Source organism: Thunnus thynnus, chromosome 15 (assembly GCF_963924715.1).
Source record: "Thunnus thynnus chromosome 15, fThuThy2.1, whole genome shotgun sequence".
In the NCBI taxonomy this organism is placed as follows: Eukaryota; Metazoa; Chordata; class Actinopteri; order Scombriformes; family Scombridae; genus Thunnus; species Thunnus thynnus.
Window position 1 is genome coordinate 14,363,725 of NC_089531.1, and position 20,212 is coordinate 14,383,936.

The window sequence follows — 20,212 nt, forward strand, 5'->3', positions numbered from 1 at the left end:
CAAAGTCATACTTTCATGGATGAATTGTGGACTTCCTGTTGGATTTAGGTCAGGGGTGTCAGTATATGACTTAAAGGTCTTGATGAGACGAATAATTGAGTCTTGGTTTGATCTCTCTACGACATTCCTACGGGCCATGGCAGCCATTTTAGTGACATAGGTGGCGCTATAGAGCACATTTTGGCACTTTGGGGGATAATTTTTACATTTTATTAAATTTTTCACCAGACCTGATGTGCATGCCAAATTTGGTGAGTTTTTGAGTATGTTTAGGGGGTCAAATTTAGGGTTGAAGTGGCGGATTAATAAAGAAGAAAGAAAGAAAGAAAGAAACAGAACAGCCCCCTCTGGGGCTCAGGCCCTAAAAATATAAAAGTACAGTAATTTCCTAAAACAGCCAAGCTCTGTAGCTTTTTACCCAAACAGGAGTAAGTAGTGCATTTCTTGGGGACTATTTTCAGTTGTGGATTAATACACATTTACAGCTCTATTGAATATTTATGGACAGAATATGTGTGATTGACTCATACTCATATAAACACTACAATGCTATTGTTCATGGTAATGAGGGAAAATGTTACCCAGCGCAACGGTAGGGTTCATTGATGTGTTTTTAACAGTTTTGGACAACAATGGAGGTCTATGGCACAGAGAAAGCAACACTTGTTAGTTGGATTGATTTTAATGTTGGTTTGGGGGTTTTCATGTGGTTTGTTGCCAACAGGAAAAATAGAGAATACCAGCCACCAGCCGTATCTTTTAACACTTCAGAGAGTGAATTTATTGCATGATAGAAGTCAAAAGTATTTGGCATTGGCACCTAACTTGAACTGGTGCTACAAAGCAGCCTAGCTTAAGTGTTTTTCGCACTACACATTTGAGTTATTTGAGACATAGCTGTATCTGTGTCCTGAATGGATGTTTCTGTTGTCATACCCAGCGGTGCTATTCCCACAGTCTATGCCACATGGTAGCAGCTGACCGCTGATGTGATTTAGATGAAACTCTTTTCTATTTCATAAACGTTTCGGCTTCTTATAAGCCATTGGTTCATTTTTTCATCCAATTACAAAAATTCAATTTGGCAAGATTTCTTCTTGATATGAAAGCCACAAAAAGATATGAACCTAAACCAGAAATGAAAATTACTGTATATGCCTTGGACTGATTTTTCTGTCTAGAAAACCACAAAAAGCCTAGATCTGGACCAAATATAAATGCCTTTTCTACAGTAATTCATAAATATTCTCGAAAACATCAGCGGACCATGAAGACCTAGCCGGTACCCCAATTTAGGGTCATCATTTTGGAAATATTAGCACTTGCCATCCGCAGTGTTAGTTTTGAGTGTCCTCTGTTTGGCATTGTGCATCGTAATTATTCATCCCGTTAACTTCATTCACTGGGGCTTCTTAAAAGTTTGTTTGTGTCTTCATTGTGCTGACAACAGCGGTTTGATGTTTGTGTAAACACACAGTTAACAGTTACTGCCAACCACTCTCTCAAACACTCCCCCTTCAGATGTATTGCTTTATAACGAGAGGAGAGAAGAGGAAAGGGGAGGAGAGGAGAGGAGAGGGGAGGAGAGGAGAGGGGAGGGGAAGGGAGGAGAGGAGAGGGGAGGAGAGGAGAGGAGGTCTGACCAAAGTAAAAGAAAATGGGAAAGACACAGGCTGGGTGGGTGGAAAAGTGAATAGGGAAACAGAGAAAACCAAAGAAAAGAGAGAAAGAGACGGCAGTAGTGTAGGAGAAGTCAAGACAAAAGAGAAAAAGAACAACTGAGGTGAGGAGAGCAGAGGAGAGATGATAAAGACAAGATGGGAGCGAAAGGGAAGAAACCAAGGTCTTTTTTTAGTTGATCAGTGAGAATCAGAAGTTTGTTTGCATTCCTAAGATACAAATTTATCTGACACCGTCAGCATGCCCTGCAGCTACACACACACACACACACACACACACACACACACACACACACACACACACACTCACACACACTCACACACACTCACACACACACACACACACACACACACACACACACATGCACATCATATTCTCATCATAATTCTGTGTTTGTGTCTCTAAACAAGAGCCTCTCATCTCCATAATTACAGTATAATTTGGCTGTAAAATGATTTCCCTCAATAACTCTTGCATGAATAACCTCAATAAAAACCTCAATAAACCTCAATAAAAACAGCATGGCACAGAAACACCCCCAGATACACAGATGTATACAAACACTATCATAACCAGATAGACACAGATGGGTGCAATACCCAAACACATGGTAATGCACAACAACATACATCTGAATTGAAGTCTCTATATCGAACATTTCTTTTTGGTTCAAGGGTCATAATCAAAACCAACTTCATAGAGAAAATCAATTCTGCCTTCCACTCAAGAAATGTAGACATCATGAGCTTCATCTCTTAAGCATGGTTCTAATTTAGTGAACGAATGGGCTGTCACTCTTGGAAAAAAGCCTTTGTAATTGGTTTGAGATGGCACTCATCATCGCCACCTTAACTGTGCCCAGTTGCGACCTAAAAACATTCAGGATGCTCACAGCAAGTGACTGATTTCAGTGGATTTTCACAGTAGCCTGGATATGTCAGAGCTTTCTGTTTTATCCTCAAGCCCAGCTATTTATCTCATCCAGACCACACTGGCAGTTGGGCCCCCTGGCCCTTTATACAGGACTGCTGGAGTGAATCTGCAGAACCAGCACTATTGGGCAAGTACCTCCGGGACGGGATATTTCTCAAATGGGGACCTCATGCCGGCTGTTTTCAAACAAAAGGTTTATTCTAAATGATTTCATTTCCTCCTTTTAATTTGGATTTTTTTTTACCCTTGATGAAACTTGACAGGGATTTATCAGCTCTACCAGACAAACACCCTTGGTGGAGACTTTCCTGCTGTGTTATAGTAAAAACAATGTTAAAGGTAGCTACACTGTTAATAATGAATATCCAATGTTCATTGTTTTTCATTTGTAGAGATTTTTACCAAGAACAAAACCTAGATTTTGAGCAGATTTTATGTAATATGCATTCAAAGTGTTTCCTGCTCCAAGAAGACATTGTTCAACATACTTTTCACTGAAAAAGGTGAGTGGTAATAGTACCTTCTGGTTATAGAAAGTGAAGAGAAAAAAAGGGTTTATTTGGTTTCACATAAAGTATTTGGCTCAAAATCATACGAGACAAGTGCAACAATACATTTCTTTGCGGATCATCATTTTCCCTCCCAGCAAGGATATCAAATTATTGTTTCCATCAAGTGTTGACTGTAACACAATATCACATGCTATAAGTGTACAATGGCAAGGATCCCTGCTTAGAAATGTAATTTGAGGATTAAATATAAAATGTAAAGTTGGAATTTGTGAATCTTATTGTCTGTTTATTTACAGTGCTGTGCTGTGATCAGGTTGTTTTTGTAATATTTAAAATACACAAATTAAATATTCTTGGATTCTGTTTTGTGTGTCTCTCTCCATCCACTGCAAACACATGACTGAGCACACACACAGAAACACACACAAAGGATAGTTTCCAGTTAGTATTCCCTCAATTCTTATTACTGAACCACAACAAATGTTTGACTGCAGGTGGTTTTTAATGATATGTTAGATCAAATCACATCCAAGGCTGCACTCCTCCCATGGACTGAATCTACCTTCTCCTGCTGTGGAGGACATTTTTGTCAATGACCATCAGTTTATTTCTATTCTATTTTCAAGGCATTTGGTAAACATCTATTTAATCTCCTCTTCATTATAAATGAAACCCTCCAAAATTAAATTTCATCCTGTTTATCTTGAAAGGCTGGTTTCATCAATGCAACGCCTCACAAATACTGTATCACATAGTATGTCTTCATTTGTCCAACATAGGCTTTTTCAGTGGTATGTCTCCAGAGTTATTATTAAGAGATATGATATTGATTCTTCAACTCCACAGGAAAAAAAAAAACAAAATTCAAATGAAAGTCAAAACTTTATTCCCAAATTGCATCTATTTGAAAAGACTTCTGTTTTCTTATTTGATATCTAACCAACAGCAGACTGTTTCAAGACCTGTCAAAATGTTTGTTTCCTCAAACAATCTTTATGGTAATGAAGAGTCTCATCTTATGGACACATCTACAATTCCTGATCACACAACTCCACACTAGTTTCCTAGTTTTCTCTTAGATTTCTCACTGAATCACTACAAAGTGGTGAATGCAGGTGATTTATCCCCTGCACATTGTCACCATCAACAGGATATAACTCGAGATAGATGGGATAGATAGATTTTGGAAATTGTCCACACATGGTCCATTTCACCATGTTTCAGCATTGTAAACCTTTCATTCTCCGGAAAGAAGAGCATCCCTGAGGGAGTTGGGGGAAGCTGGATTTCTGCTCAACTGTTAACTTGGAACAGAAAATCATAGATCAGCAGATATAATTTGTAAAGAGATGTGTTTAAGAGCTGGTTAGAGTGCTTAGCTCAGTAAGTGTATTAACAGCATTTGGATCACCCTGTTTCTACAGTTTCTAAAAAAAATTATATAAAAACTAATGATGTCTGGGTGTGCACAGTATGTGAGTGTTTGTATTTTTTTGAACAGATAGGCAGCCATCCAGACCACAGGTTGTCATGGAGACTGTTTTCTGCGGTAGAGGTTTGGGTTAGTTTATTCGTTTAGATGAATCTTTAGTTAGTACTAAATGCGTGGTTGTGTGTTTTTACTTACGTATGCAGACGGGCAGCTGTCCAGACCACTGGTTGTCTTGGAGACAGATTCGAACTGATGAGCCTATTAGTCGAAAGCCAGGCAGACACTGATACACGACTGTGTCACGGTAACCAAAGTTCTCCCCGATGACCTGGCCATTTACAATGCCTTCTGGGATCCCGCAGTGACCAGCTGAAACAGAAACAAAGACAGACTTAGACTTTAGATAATACTAAACTTGCCTCAGATGTACTGTTGTAAAGGAACCACTGTAATTGTAAATTTTGCATTAACTTAAGCTGTAATGAGACAAACAAGGACAGAACATCAAAAAGTAGAAGGTTCTGTGCTTTTGTGTTTGGCTCAAAAACAGATTAATGAGGATCAGTAAGACTCTGTATAAAGTGTGTATTTGCAATTTTCCTGTTATGCTTTGTGTCTATTCTGTTTATCTGTTTAATTTCTTTGACTTATTTTTGTTATGACAAAGGGATAGCTAGTTGTCCTTCAGATATACAAATATTTCTGTCATAACTAAACTATACCTTAAAGACTTATTGTACCCACGAGATGGGTTGTCAGACATTTTCAGGGGTACAAAGACAATAAATAGAAAAAGGAGGTTGTGCTTCAATGATGGGATTCTCAGTGGAGTGCTAAACCCAAAATCCAGTGAGAATGTTCCAAAAAATATGAAAAGGTAGCACATTTCAAATTTCCAATTCAAGCAGGACAAAATTCTAACATTTCACTTGCTCACAATAGAAAAACTCTGCGTTTCAGCACAGAACCTTCTGCAGAGTGTTTGAAATATACAGGTTCAACTTGGTAATATACACAAGGACAGAGTTAATACACACTTTTCTTATCCATGGTTCTGGATACAGGGACAAATCACAAGTATATAGTTAAATCTGATTTAAACCCCATTAAATACAATATGAAGCTTCACAAAACACTGTTTCTGCCCATCATTGATTCACTATTAAGGCCATACACTAGATGGCAATAAAGGGACATAGATTACAAACAGTTCTCACTTAAAAAGAATTTTAAGCTGTAATCATCATTAAGTCCATTTGGTGCCATAGTATTGAGTGTGTATATCCAAGATATTTCTGCAAATCTCCATCTCTTTTCTCGTTCAGGAGAGCACCCACAATTAAAAATATTCTCATGTACAAAAATATGACTGAAAACAAGACCATGTGTTTGAAAGCAACTGGCATGTATAGATGTGGTAACTGTGCCTGCTGCAACAATACAACAAATAGGAAATTGTTCAATCATCCCTTCATGGAGGGGAAAATTCCTATTCATGAATTTATAAACTGTAAGTTGACTCATGTTATAATGTCCCTGTGATCTAGCATACGCTGGACAACCCAAACGACCCCTTAAACAACAAATATCAGAGCACAAAGCTGCAATCTGTACAAGCAATATGGATTAGGTGATTGCAAAACATTATGCTGAAGCAAATAATGGTTCACCCTCTTCATTAAAATTCTGTGGGATTGAGAAGGTCATTATGCTTACTAGAGGAGGTGATGTTCTGAATAAACCGGCCCAGAGAGAATGTATGTATGTACTAACATTTCACTTTTCTCCAAACACAAGTGTATAGTTAAATCTGATTTAAACCACATTAAATACAATATGAAGCTTTACAAAACACTGTTTCGGGCCATCAGATTCACTATTAAGACCATGCACTAGATGGCAATAAAGGGACATAGATTACAAACAGTCCTCACTTAAAAAGCATTTTAAACTGCAATCATCATCAAGTCCATTTGGTGTCATAGTATTGAGTGTGTATAAACATTTCTGTCTGGGCCAGTCTCTTCAGAACATCTCCTCCTCTAGTAGGCATAATGACTTTCTCAATCCCACAGAATTTTAATGAAGAGGTTGAACCATGATTTGCTTCAGCATAATGTTTTGCAGTTGCATAATCCATATTTCCTGTTTTGTACTCCGATATTCATTGTTTAAGGGGTCGTTTGGGTTGTCCTACGTATGCTAGACCACAGGTACATAATAACATGTAAATCACATGTGTCGACTCACAGTTTATAAATTCCTGAAAAGGAAATCCCCCCCAGTGTGGGAATGATTGAACAATTTCCTATTTGTTGTATTGCAGCAGGCACAGGTACCACATCAATACATGCCAGTTGTTCTCAGCCACGTGGTCTTGGTTTCAGTCATATTTTTGTACACGACAATGTTTTTAATTGCAGGTGCTCTTCTGAATGAGGAAAGGGATGGGGATTTGCAGAAATGTCTTGGATATACAAACTCAGTGCTATGACACCAAATAGACTTAATGATGATTACAGCTTAAAATGCTTTTTAGTAGGACTGTTTATAATCTTGTCCCTTTATTGCCATCTAGTGTATGGTATTAATAGTGAATTTGAAGGCCAGAAACAGTGTTTTGTTTCAGACTTAACTGTATACTTGTGATTGGTGAAAAGTGAAATGTTAGTATTTGGAAATTTGAGATTTGCTACCTTTATATATATTTTGATACAAAGACAATATCAACAAAAACAGTAACATTTTGCTTGAGTCTGGGAGTTTAAAACACACCTTATGATTTTAATATCTCCTTGGCTTAAGATGCAGTTTGTTGCCTCTGTGTTGAGCATTAAAATGTTGAACATCTGCTGAAACCTTTTGCAAGTGTGTAAAAGTAGGCGACTGCAGCTTGGAACCGGTTTTATCCTTTATATGAGTCACTCACACACACAATGAAACATCAAAGTGAGAGCATAAGAAGCGTTCTACCTTCGCAAAATATTTGAGGTTTTTATCACAAATTGGATTGCCTCTCATGTACAATGAAGGCTCAGATGGTCAGTTGCCTTTTACATTTTCACATCTGCGTCACTGTTCACTGTTCCTTCAAAAGCATCCAACTTCTAAATGAAGATGTCCCTGTGCTTTTAAAGAATTAGACTTAAAACAGGATTTTTGAAAACCTTTTTACTCCCTGATCAGATATATATATATAGATACTTTATTAATCCCAAAGGGAAATTAAAATAACAGCTCAGATCAGATTGATTCCCAGACAGCTGATTGATGAGGAGAGCTAATGCAAGATGATGAAAAGGCATTTTACAAAGTAGAAAGGAAATGTGTATTTTCAGTGGTCAGAGTTTGTATTGAGTATTGATTTATTCTTTACAGTAGATAAAACCTGAACCATGTCCCTGATATCAGCAATTGCTCACAATTCAAAGGCAGCCAAGGAAGTGGAAGATATAGAGAAGAGAAAAGGTTGCCTCATATCACCTTTGTCATTTCACACTTTCTTTGAGGTGTTGATTACTGGAGTTAAAGGGCATTACTCAATTGAGTCACACACTTTACTTTCTTGAATATATTGCAGAACTTTGGAGAAGAGTTAGAGCCTAGACAGCAGTCAACTTATTCTTCTTTATAGCAAGTTATTACACAGTTTCAACATACTTTATAACCGCCATTCAATAAACAAAAGGAAAACATTAAGAGCAATAAATAAGTAAAATAAAGAAAAATACCTTCAAGTGTGTTTTTCTTTTTAAGCAGGCAGTGCAGAGAAATCATTTGAGCTTTTCCCAGCAGAGAATTTCATCTATTTATTTATTTATTTTTATCTGTTTATTGATCCATTTGAGGCAGATCTTGAGACAGATCTTCTGTTTGAGGATCAATAATACATGGGTCATTTTTAATCTTGTTTATCATATCAGTTTTCATTACTGCGATGGAAACAGCAAAAATAATTATACAGGCCTACGTGTTAAATAAGCAAAACGTGGACAGTCAAGCAAAATATGTTTTGAAGGATAATAAGAAAAGTTATTGAATGAAAATGCTGTTTATAGCACCTTTTTAGGCCTCAGTTTATTTATTTCTTGACAGAATCATGCCTCCTCACTACATCTCAAATCCCCCTCAGCCTGTGAAGTATTCTGGGAAGCGCTGTTGAGGTAGTGAGGTTTCACAGAGAAGTGACAGCACCATGTCATAACATCTGTTACCTCTGGCTTGCACACTGACAGAAGAAAGTAGCTGTTTTTTCTGGTTTATATATATATATATATATATAAAAAAGAACATTCAAAATGAATTTAGAGACCGAACAGCAGAAGTTTCCTCGTGATAGTTTTGCTCGTGAGGTGGTCGAGGCCAGAAGGAAGCAGCTGTGCAACCAGACGAGAGGTGTAGGTCACCTGATACCTGTCCTCATTAGATTGACTTGAAAAATCACATCTATCAAACTCTCTCTCTAATGGGGGATGTTTCAGTGTATGTATGTATGTATTAACATGCAGTATATGTCATAAACCTTGAATTTCAGTCACCAAGATTACATACACTATTTTAACATATATGTCGGAATAGTTTTAACATCCATATACCTAAACATCGTGTTTCCGTTCCACTCCAAAGCCCAGACGACAGGCACTCCCTGACAGCTGACCCCACCAGCATGAAGCCAGCATCGCAGGTAAAGATGGCTGTAGCACCAAATGATGCCTGAGTACCAATCTTCTTCCCATTGGGTGGAGATGGCAGCTCACTGCAGGAGATAACTGCAACACACAGTCAGAAACAAGCAATTTAAAAGCAGTTGTGCACCAATTTAGCACCAAGTTAATCTGAGTAGCTGGTAGAGCTCATTGGTTTCAGTGAGGAACACTACCAATGCTGGCAAGCTCTTTATTACGCAAATTTAATGTCTTTTTGGCTGGACTGCAACAGCAGCTTACTGACGGACCCGCTAGCTTTTCATACACAGTCCAGCCATATAGTAGGTTCTGACCTAGTCTTGTTTTCTTATGTTCAGAGAGGCTTGGTGAAGACGATAACTGTAAATTTCCAAATGTCACGGGATTCTTTTAAGTAAAATTGCATTCATTCAAAATGTCAAAAATCCCCAGAAGGAAAATAACAGATGGTAGTTTAAAAATGTCATGGCAAGTCTTAGAGTATGTTAGAGTTAAAGTATGAATTGGAAGATGAAAAAAAATGTTTTCCTCACATTGTAAGTCAGTCATCATTTCAACAAATTAGTAGAAATAAAGAATGAATACATCACATTTAAAGTAACATTAAATACACCTCTATACTTAGAAAACAGCAAATTTGAAATGACAAGTTTTTTCTTTGTTTGTTTGTTTTTCTTTTAACAGGCTAGGCAGTTTAATTTGTGTTTGTATATTATTTAATCTACGTTTGATCCTTACTGACTTTAGCTGTCACAAAGCTAGTTAGCCATTTACTGTCACCAGTGTTGGGAAGGTTTCTTTTAAATGTAATAGGTTACAGATTACTAGTTACCCTGTTAAAAATATAATAAGTAATGTTACTATCTTAATTGCCTCATCAAAGTAATGTAACTTATCACATTTGGTTATTTTTCTAACAAATGTTTGAAACTGGGCAATAAAGCTGAAAAGTCTTAAAAACATCAATTTAAACCAGGCAATGTAAACCTCATTTCCAGCACTTGAAGGGCATTCTTGTCTAATGACATGGCCATCTGCCTTGATGTGATTGGCTGGTCGCAGGCATAGCAGACTCAGATTGCTTAGGGCAATGTGCATTGATTTGATTGGCAGAGGAGAAGTGGTGCAAATTCAAACAAGAACCGATCAAAAACAATGCTCAAAATTTGAGCTCATACTGCCAAATGAATGGAACCTGTCTAGATGTAGAGCCAGCTCCTTGTAAGCCATCCTACCCTTGATGGTGTTACACTCAAATATGTCCCAAAAACTTTGCTGACTCACGTTGTCTGGACATATGCCAAAAGAAGGCATTCCTGCATGGTGAATAGATGCAAAGCAACAGAATGAATGTTATATTCTACATAGAAGTTTTTTACCTTAACCAATATATTTGGATGTAACCCCTTTATAATCACCAACATTTTGATTAGTACCTGCAATTTAATTATATGTTTTTTCTCAGTAGCGGATTACAATTACATTTATTCATTTGTAGTTTAATTACATAATGCTGTACATGTACTAGTTCTCCAACTTTGGCTTTTACTAAAAACAATTTAATCATATATTTTTTTCTCTTTTTAAACTGTTCACAGCCAGTGGTAATATCCCGCTGTCTAGATTTAAAATATTAACAAGGAAATAAAATAACATAATCTGGCTCTTGATTTGCCTTAAAATTGGATCACCCATACACTCCTATTTTTTATTAAATGTATGCCAGAATAAATAAGTCCCATTATTATCTACAGCAAATGGCAAGTATTTGTAGATATCAGAGTAAACACAGAAAAACTTTGCACAACTTAGTAGTAGCATTAGGATCTGAACACACAGATACAATGTGTGTCTTAATTGGGCTGATGAGTCGTTTTCCAATGCCTACATGTTCAAATCTGTAATAACGGCTAGCTCATTGCTAATGCGGTTTTTCACTTGCAGCGGTCATTACATCATCACTTGTCTCATTTACTCACCTTGACAGTGCGGCCTCTCGTTTCTCCAGCTCCACATGCCATTGGGCAAGCACTGGATGTGGGCGGGGCCTAACCTGTAGTAGCCTGGATCACAGGTGAACACAATGCGAGTTCTGTATTCATAGTGTGAGCCGTTAACAATCCTCCAGCGGCCGTGCTCCAGAGAAAATGACCCGATGCTGGGACACACGACCACTAAAAAGAGACAGAGCGGAGAGAAAGAGAGAACGAAGGCTTATGAAATTGACTTACATAAAAAAAACACAATTACCATTTTATATATTATTTTAAAATAGTGTCAGATATTTAATAGCCTTCTAAGAGTCGGGCCAAGCCACTGTAAAATATCCCACTGGTGTATAATAATGACTGGCAATTTAAATAACAATGCCTTAGCCAAAATGCCTGCCACTCATAAATGTTGCTTAGAATATATCTAGTATCTTACTTTGTAGGAAATGATTATTTAACCATCACTGTTTAAATAATGTATCATTTAATATTTTGTGATTTTTGTGACTAAAGCAATGAGCCTTTCATTGCAGTCTTTTATTCACATTCATGGATGTTTTTACTGTGGCTTTACTGTTTTGATGTGTCCAAATTAATAACACAGTCAGATTTGGTATTCATATTGTTGATATTCCACTGATATCTATGTGTTACTAACCTGAACATCGTGGTATCTTATTGTGGTTGCTCCAAGTTCCATCAGGCTGACAGATGGCTGACGTCAGTTCTTTACTGGAGAGTCTGTATCCGTCGTTACAAAAATAGGAGACTCTTGTTCCGACAGAGTAGTCAGCTGTTAAAACGCCGCCGTTTATCGGAGCCTTGGGCGCCCCGCATGAGACAGCTTGGGGAGGACAGATACACACTGGTTAAGATGCAAACTGACACACACAGAAGGCCCTAATGCACAGTTATGTCTGTCAAGTATGTTACGTTATGTATGTCATAAACCAAAAAATATGCAACTGAGAGATGCTTGATTCCCAGTTCTAGCAAAAATACATCCATCTTGCTGAACATGCTGCTCCAAGGTGTTTTTAAGTAGACTGGCTTGTAGAGCACCAGACTGTGTTATTACACAGTGTTGACAATGTGCTTTACATCCTTCATTTGACTTTCTATCAATACCAGCTATGAGCTGCTATGGTTATTTGAAATGTTGGATTAGACCACGGCAGGTGCAACATTAAAATTTCATCAAATCTTGGTTTAACTTACAGTAGTATATTCTTAAAAAAAACATAAGAGAAAAGGAGAAAGAAAAGGCACTATCTGAAAATAGCAGTCATATACTATCATTCTCATGTTTCATTTCATTTACCAAATGGATACCAATTTTATGTGACATTCACATATGTAATCCCCTGCGTATCAACAATTGTTCTGGCATTTTACTCACTTCAAAGTGGAATGTGTCTTCGATGGAGCAAAAAGATAAATTGTGCTTAGATGAGGAAGAAAAGCCTTTTCAAGGTTTTGTAGTTAAGAGGAATTTAGTTGTGCTTTCTACAGTATGTGCTTGTTATTATATCAGTGTTAGCTATATTAGCTATGAGTCATGTTAACAACCAAGTGACTGACGGTCAAATGTATAGCTCACAAAAAATATAATTATCGGCCAATCTGAGCAGAACTCAATTAAAATAGTAACTAATGTTAGTTGTAGCTAGTGTATCTAATAAAACTTCCATTTTTTCCTTCTGTAATTAACTACCATTTTTAATATTTTGGTCCAAAATGCGCATACACTTTTTGAAAGTTTCCATCATAAAAATAATATGAATGAATGGTGTATTTGATACTAATCGATATCACACATAAACAACTTTCCGGTGGAATTTAAGAACACAAACACACAGTGACACACACCTTGACACGCAGGTACAGGAGAGTCCCAGGCATGGTAGCCGAGCGAAGTGCGGCGACAGGTCGCTGTGGCGTTGCCTATGAGACGGTAACCGCGGTCGCAAGCCCATCGCACAACGCTGTTAACATGGCCGCCACTCTGAGAGGAGATAGAGCCGTGGAGGGGGGAGTCTGGAGTGGAGCAGTACAGGGCTGGAGTGGAAGAAACACATTTAAAAACAGAGATTTGAAATGATTTAACACAGGGCGGTTTACTAAAACTGGAACTAGACAGTTAAAATTAAGCAAGAAACCTTGTTAACATGAAATATCAAGGAGGATAGTTTATTTTTACTATTATACAGTTACTATTCTATACTATAACCATACTATGTTGTTACCATATTAATGTACAATATTGTTACTTAATCTAGCAGACCAGGAAGACAGACGTTAGTGCCTTCACATCAATTCACAATAACGGAGAGTGTCTGCATGAAAGTGTACAATATTATAAACATTAACAGTATATAAAAGTCTTACTAGCAAGGATTTAATGTTACTGATATTACATTCTGGTATCATGGAACGAATTTCAAAGATTATGATTACTAAAAAAAAAAACACCAATTAATGTGAGTCACTACTGTACTTATGACACAATAGGAGGCCTGAACACAATGGATTGATGGCATGTGTGCCATGGTTGTGAATAAGATTTTTACTGACTACAATTACGGCTTAGATTGTGTACTTTAAACTGTGCTATTAGAGTCATAAGAAGGAGTAGGATGTCATCACTATAAGTACAATAGCTTCTTGTTGGGCAAAACTAAATAGAAGTACTGAGTAGAAATATTAATGACCACATTCATAATGGTGATTAGGATCTATCCGACAGGCCGTATGAAGGCCAAATAAACTAAATAATTTGTCTCTCTTATGAGCATTTTTTTGATGGAACAATCAATGCGCAGAGTTACAGTTGATGTCAGACACAGGCGAACACACAGCCCGCAAAGTCATCAAGAGGATGGCTATATGCAATATGATGAAATATTCTGACACCAAGGAACATTAATCCTTTCCTCCAGACAATATTGGCAGCAGGGAAAACAAGAGGGAATGCTGCTGCAACCGGAAACAACCTGGCAACAAGTTTACTATCAACTGCGTTTGTCTATAGACTACTGATATACTGCGGTCTTTGTCACTATGGGAGAAGATAAAGGCCCTTATACAACGATACCAATATGTCATATTGTAAGTTACCAGTAGCAGTTTCATTATGTTCCTCAGTCATTGCATATAAAGATTACTAGGCCTGGGGCCAGTAAGATGTAGATTTGGGCCAGCTGCCTGGTCTGTAACTTCCCACATTGGGCAGTTGCCCAAAATAAGGTCAATAATAAGGTCAATAAGGCCTTATTTATTGGTTCTTATATATGTCCCTCTAGTCTGCTACTGGCCCAGTATCATTTGTGTGTTGACCAAGCACCACTTAAGAGTTAGAGAGTGGCTCATTACCGTGATTTCTCTCGTGTGTCTAAACATTTAGAGTCACTGCTGGTGATGTTTTTTTTACAGTTTGTCAGTGATTTCCAGTTAAGGCTCTGACACAGTTTATTTCTAAAAGCACTAAAAGTTACCGCAAACACTAAAATGATAGCCACATTAGGGGCCGGTATCACTAAAATGTCATGTAGGTAAAGCAGCCAGCTGACAAACTCTTATCAGATACAATCCAGCTTCTTCCCCTTCTAGTATTTTTAAGAGTAAATTGCTTGACAACTGCTGATTACATTTACACAAAGAAAATTTTGGTGGTTATACTGACAAATGTTTCTTGTGAAAAAGATAATATGAATGAAATAAAAATATAAAATAAAAAGTTGGTATGTCTTTATAATAATAATAATAATAATAATAATAATAATAATAATAATAATAATAATAATATCATAATATCATAATATCATAATATCATAATAACATAAAGGTAAAAATTCCTCTTTTTAACTAGAAACTGGGCAGATTTTTTTTTTAGGCCAGTGTATGAGTCTGCTGTCATACACTGCACTGGCCTTATTGTGCAAGTTAAAAAACATTCTTTAAGGTGAATCTTCAGCATATGTTAAACAATCCATGCAGGTGCTCACATTAATCACAGCTATTGGATAAGGTTACAGAGTGGGAGCGTCAAGGGAGGCTATTCTGTTATTATTCAGAGTATAATTCATCATACGGAACAGTGGTGATTTAAAGGTTAAAAAAGCAGTTCTTCACTAGGAAGTTACAAGTACAAAGCAAATAAGCAAAGAAAAAAAACAGGCAGTACTGCCTCCTCCCCCTTAACTGTCAAAAAATGCCCTTGAATAACCTACTCAAGCCCCATTACCCATTTGAAGGTGCTTAATGCCCAGAAGTCTAAAGTTATACTCAGCACGCCCAGGTGCAAGACTGTCTAAATGCAAAGCTTGCTGTAAAACAGCATCTGTGCTCATCAAGCTTTCCTTGGATGAATAAAACTTAAGAACTAACCCATTATACAATTTAGTAAACTGCTTAGGAGACAGACAGAAGTGAGGTAGAAACGTATGCTGAAGATGGAGAAACAAAATGCTTAGGTGAGCTGAAGATACTGAGACTGTAAATATTTACATGGATTTTTCTCCCCACAAAACCACAAATTGAGTAACTTTCTCAACTAACTTTTGCATGTCTGTTGTGCAAATCATAATCTATACTTTAACACAATTTAGAGGTGAAACATCTCCTCCAAGAGCTCTAGCACTCAGCAGGCCCTTCTGTCTGTCTCTATCTCCCTCTGTCCTTATATCCATGCAATATAATAATGTTAAGTAGTAGTAAAATAAAGTTGGGATACATACTTTGGTACTCACCAACATAGCGAATTTTGAAGCCTTTCTTGTTTGTGCCGTGGTCTGAGGACCAGCGAACCAGGAACTGATGACCGGCGGTTGTGAGGTTAAAGGGTGTTGGCAGGTCACCGCTCAGCATCGCCAAAGTGGGACTGTTTGCTGTAGGACCTGAGAGAGATCAAGACAGTGAAAAGGATGGGGGGAGCAGGGAGAGAGATGAATAAGACGGTGAATATAAACGGATCTGTTCTATTTATTACTTTGTATTGTTCTGCATTTTGTGACATTAACTGTATGCCAAGTTTTCCCATGGGGATAATTAAAGTGTCAGCTTAACATATTTACACCTTTGAGAAAACAAACACTTCTTAACTCAAGTCTTAATGTGTGACAGTGTGTATGTGTTTGGGTGTGTTTTTTTACCGTCAAAAATCTCCAACACGTCAAACTCTCTCTCAGTGTGGAAACTTTCAAAGGTAATGGTGACGTTGTATCCTTTTTCTACTGTAACGCTCCATGAACACATTTGAAGATTAGGGTAGCTTTCAGGCCAGCCGGGGCTCAGGATCACACCGGAAGAGTCATATCGCACATCGTGTGCGGGGCATTGGACTATGGGCAGAAAATCAAGGGTTATGTTCAATGTGACACATTGTTTTCAATGTTCTTAACATGATGTATCTGAAGTATTAATTTAAAACACTACTATTGCATTGACATACACGCACCTTGGCATGTTGGAGGCGGTGCATCCATCTGTAGTCGTTCTCCGAGGCGACAGGTTAGAATCTCACTGCCGACCAATGAAAATCCAGGATGGCATCGGTACCGTATGATGTCGCCTAGAAGCCCAAATTCAGGGTATGAGGAGGGTGTTTAGAAAGAATGGTCAAGGCAGTGAGAAGGAAGCAACACTGCCGGTCTCATATAATTTACAGTCAGTAGTGGAATATAAGTGAGCACATTTACTTAAATAAGGTACTTGTATATACCCTAAAAGTATGATGTCTTCTGTGGAGTTTATGGAGAAGACGATCACTGTTATCTTGTTGGCAACTGAAAAGTTACGCTCGTTTGCAGTCTCCATCAGAGTGACATGACAAGAGGCATGGCACACAGACAGACAACTTACCTATCTCCAACTCTCCATCTTCCATCAGTATGTCAGCGTTGGGCACTTCTGGAGGAGGCTGGCAAACCCTTAATTGGTAAGCTAGGAGAAAAGACACAGCAGAGGAGAGGAGAGAGGCCAAGAAGAGAGACAATATATGAGAAAATGTCAGAAGAAAAGTGGTTGTTAAACCTAACCTGGGCTGGTCTAGACAGGGTGAAAATTTAGGAATGTTCAGTGCTTTGAAAACTGGCACCTACTTTTGAGAAATTGTTAATGTTACTTGCTGGTGTACCTGCACTAATGGATAAGCTTCCAGTTGTCTGTGCCTTAATGACCGCACCGGGAGATGCAGTGAGAAAATGCAACTTGTTTTTTGTTTATCTTAGTGTTTTTATTTAATCTTAGTTGTTTCAGTTTAACTTCACTTTTTAAGTTCAGGTAGTTGGGTCAGGAATGCATGGAATCAAAAGCAGACCAGGTACACAGATACAGCACTGCCTTGAATCATAAAAAAGGAATAGGCTTTACAGCTACTGGGCTGAAGGCTGTAATCAATATTACTGCATGACCATAGATCACTCACTAACAGAGAGAGAGAGAGAGAGAGAGAGAGAGAGAGAGAGAGAGAGAGAGAAAGAGAGAAAATACAGACAGACAGAGTGAGGATAGAGAGAGAGAGAGAGAGAAAGAGAGGAGGCTGAGGGCTATAAGTCAGGATGAAATTGACTATGAAAATGAGACCTGCCAATAGTATCTGCTGCTCTCATGCATATCAAAGCTTGTGGTCCGTGTGTGTGTGTGTGTGTGTGTGCGTGTGTGCCAGTATGTTTGTGTGTGTCTGTGTGCATGTTTGTAGGTATGCAGCTAAAGTATCTAAGCTTCTGTGTGCATAAAGAGGAGAGGACCACTGTGAGCAGTCATTGATCTCGCTAATCTCCAAGACAATTTTTATAGCTATTTCTACATTCATGTCACATTGGCTTTCTCAATCTCACGTCCAGGACAACATTATCCACCGTTGTATGGTCCTCATCTCTGTATGGAAGCAAAGGCATTCAGAACCCTTGACCCACAGATAAATAAATAGAGAGACAATGACTCGGATAAACATCCCCGAACAGTGGATTGGTGCTTCTTTTGGGGTTTATTTGGCATTTCAAACCAAAACTGCACTTTAGCAGCTGTCTCAGATGCAAACTCTGACATTCTGAATTTCAATCACGTCACTAAAGGACACTAACGAAGAAATGTAGAAACTTCGTCCCTTACTGTGACAAATTCATGCTGGGGAAAAGGCTGCCTCCATTCTTCCTGTAATTATCAACTAAGATTTAAAGTCTTCTTCAAATTATCAAAAGGGTGTCCTGCTCACTAACATTACCTACCTCTCACTTTTGTCTTTTTTTGTTTTCTTGTTATATTGTCTAATAAAAGTGAAGTGACAAAACCATGCCAACTACCATACATGTCATCCCCCTTTCCTCTTATCCATCTTTCCTGTCACTATCTGCTGTACACCCCCCTTGAAAATAGACGTGAATCCATCAGATGGTACTGTTCCTGTGTGAGTGTGACAGCTGACAGTTAAAACCTGCCAAAGGAAATTCATTAACAACATGTCATCTGTCTGAAAAAAAAAAACAGGAAAGCCTGCTCGAAAAACAACTTGACATGTTTTCACTGAAGAGCACTGAACAGGAGCTTTTGAAAAGAAGCAAATATGAGCTGCATAAAGAAGGGGGCGGGAGATATACAAGTATATGTACTGCACGGATGCGTGGGTGTGGGTGATGACAAACTGCGTCGTGAAGGGTAAACAGAGTAAAGAAAGTTAGACTCATTAGAAACCATTCTATGAAATTAAAACTTAATCCAAAAAGGCAACTATTACAGGACCTAAACTGACCAGAATGAGGAATAACAGCAGTAGCATTATTTTTTATGGCTGGTGAAAACCTAATATTACCAAAATAAAAAGTTTCATTAAAAAACGAGACTAGGTCAAAACCTAGTATGTGGCTGGACCGTGTATGGTCAATGTGTGAAATTGTGGCCAATTTGTTACAGGGATAGTCAGTGGTAGTGTCTATAATGTGAATTCTTGGATATTAAATATTCATCTGCAATTTTCTGTAGTATCCCAGCAACATTTGCTGGTAAAGTGTACTGAAGTAGCATTATCACATGACATGATTAAGCCAAAAAAGGTTATAAATGTTGCAAGAACAATACTTTCCACTCATATCTTGGGATGTTTGACTTGAAAGAGAACTTATTTTAATTCTAATAATAACTATTCTAATTATCTGTTAACTCCCCTTACTCTTTCATCTGCTTCACTCTGCAGATATCTCTCGTTTTTCACTCTGCATTGAGTGTTTTGTCGGTGCTTGTTACTCCCTTATGTCCCTATCCATCTTTTTTCTGCCTCTTTCCTGGTCGATGATCATGGAGGCTGCAGTGGAAATTGTATATTAAAGTTTTGACAGCATTTTGGGTGCAAATTCAGGAGGCTTATCTCTGCCTGGTTACTGCAGTTACAGTCAAATCAAGTGCACCTGCAGAGCAGCTGGCCCACACTAAACTGAACAGCCTACATGAGTCTCATGTTTTACCTGCAAGATTCGATTTTTAATGCTGTTGTTCATCGTTTGAGATGTGAAAACATCAGAGAAATAAAAAGCTTGCGTCCTGTTATTAGTTCAATTATAAAATCCGAACGCACTACAGAGCGTCTCTCCTGCTGGCTGTTGACAGCGCTGTCAGCTGGAGAGTCAATCACACTGACAGTAGAAGAGGAGACAGTAGAGACGTTGTTATGTGTCTGTTTAAACAGGAGTTTAGCTAACTTCACTACATTTAACACCTGAGCTGAGGAAATCTGCGTCGTGCTGCTGTCCTCCACTTCCATCATCTCACGCTGATTAATTATGAAAGAGCCAATGGCCAATGGGGAAACTCCAACACTTGGCCGGCTGACCAATGATACAACCTCATCACTCACTCAGTCACTCACTCATGGACAACCATGGTTATAGGGCTGGTCTGTGGTCAGTCCAGCCAAAAAGGTTACTTTTGGTCTTGATGATGCATTTTGAGGACAAATGGTGCTTATAAAGTATTTTTCTCATCCTATGG

At 38.1% G+C, this 20,212-nt stretch overlaps 1 protein-coding gene across 1 annotated transcript in view; it reads right to left on the reverse strand.

The window, feature by feature from the left end:
• LOC137198838 (CUB and sushi domain-containing protein 3-like) overlaps window positions 1-20,212 on the reverse strand; it is a 381,075-nt gene that overhangs the window by 24,431 nt on the left and 336,432 nt on the right. The window contains exons 47-55 of the mRNA XM_067612808.1: window positions 17,093-17,173; window positions 16,689-16,802; window positions 16,384-16,572; window positions 15,982-16,128; window positions 13,103-13,291; window positions 11,892-12,077; window positions 11,222-11,416; window positions 9,153-9,326; window positions 4,753-4,926 (exon numbers count right to left, since the gene is read on the reverse strand). Coding sequence (XP_067468909.1) covers window positions 4,753-4,926; window positions 9,153-9,326; window positions 11,222-11,416; window positions 11,892-12,077; window positions 13,103-13,291; window positions 15,982-16,128; window positions 16,384-16,572; window positions 16,689-16,802; window positions 17,093-17,173 — 1,449 coding nt within the window. The remainder of the gene's footprint in view (window positions 1-4,752; window positions 4,927-9,152; window positions 9,327-11,221; window positions 11,417-11,891; window positions 12,078-13,102; window positions 13,292-15,981; window positions 16,129-16,383; window positions 16,573-16,688; window positions 16,803-17,092; window positions 17,174-20,212) is intronic.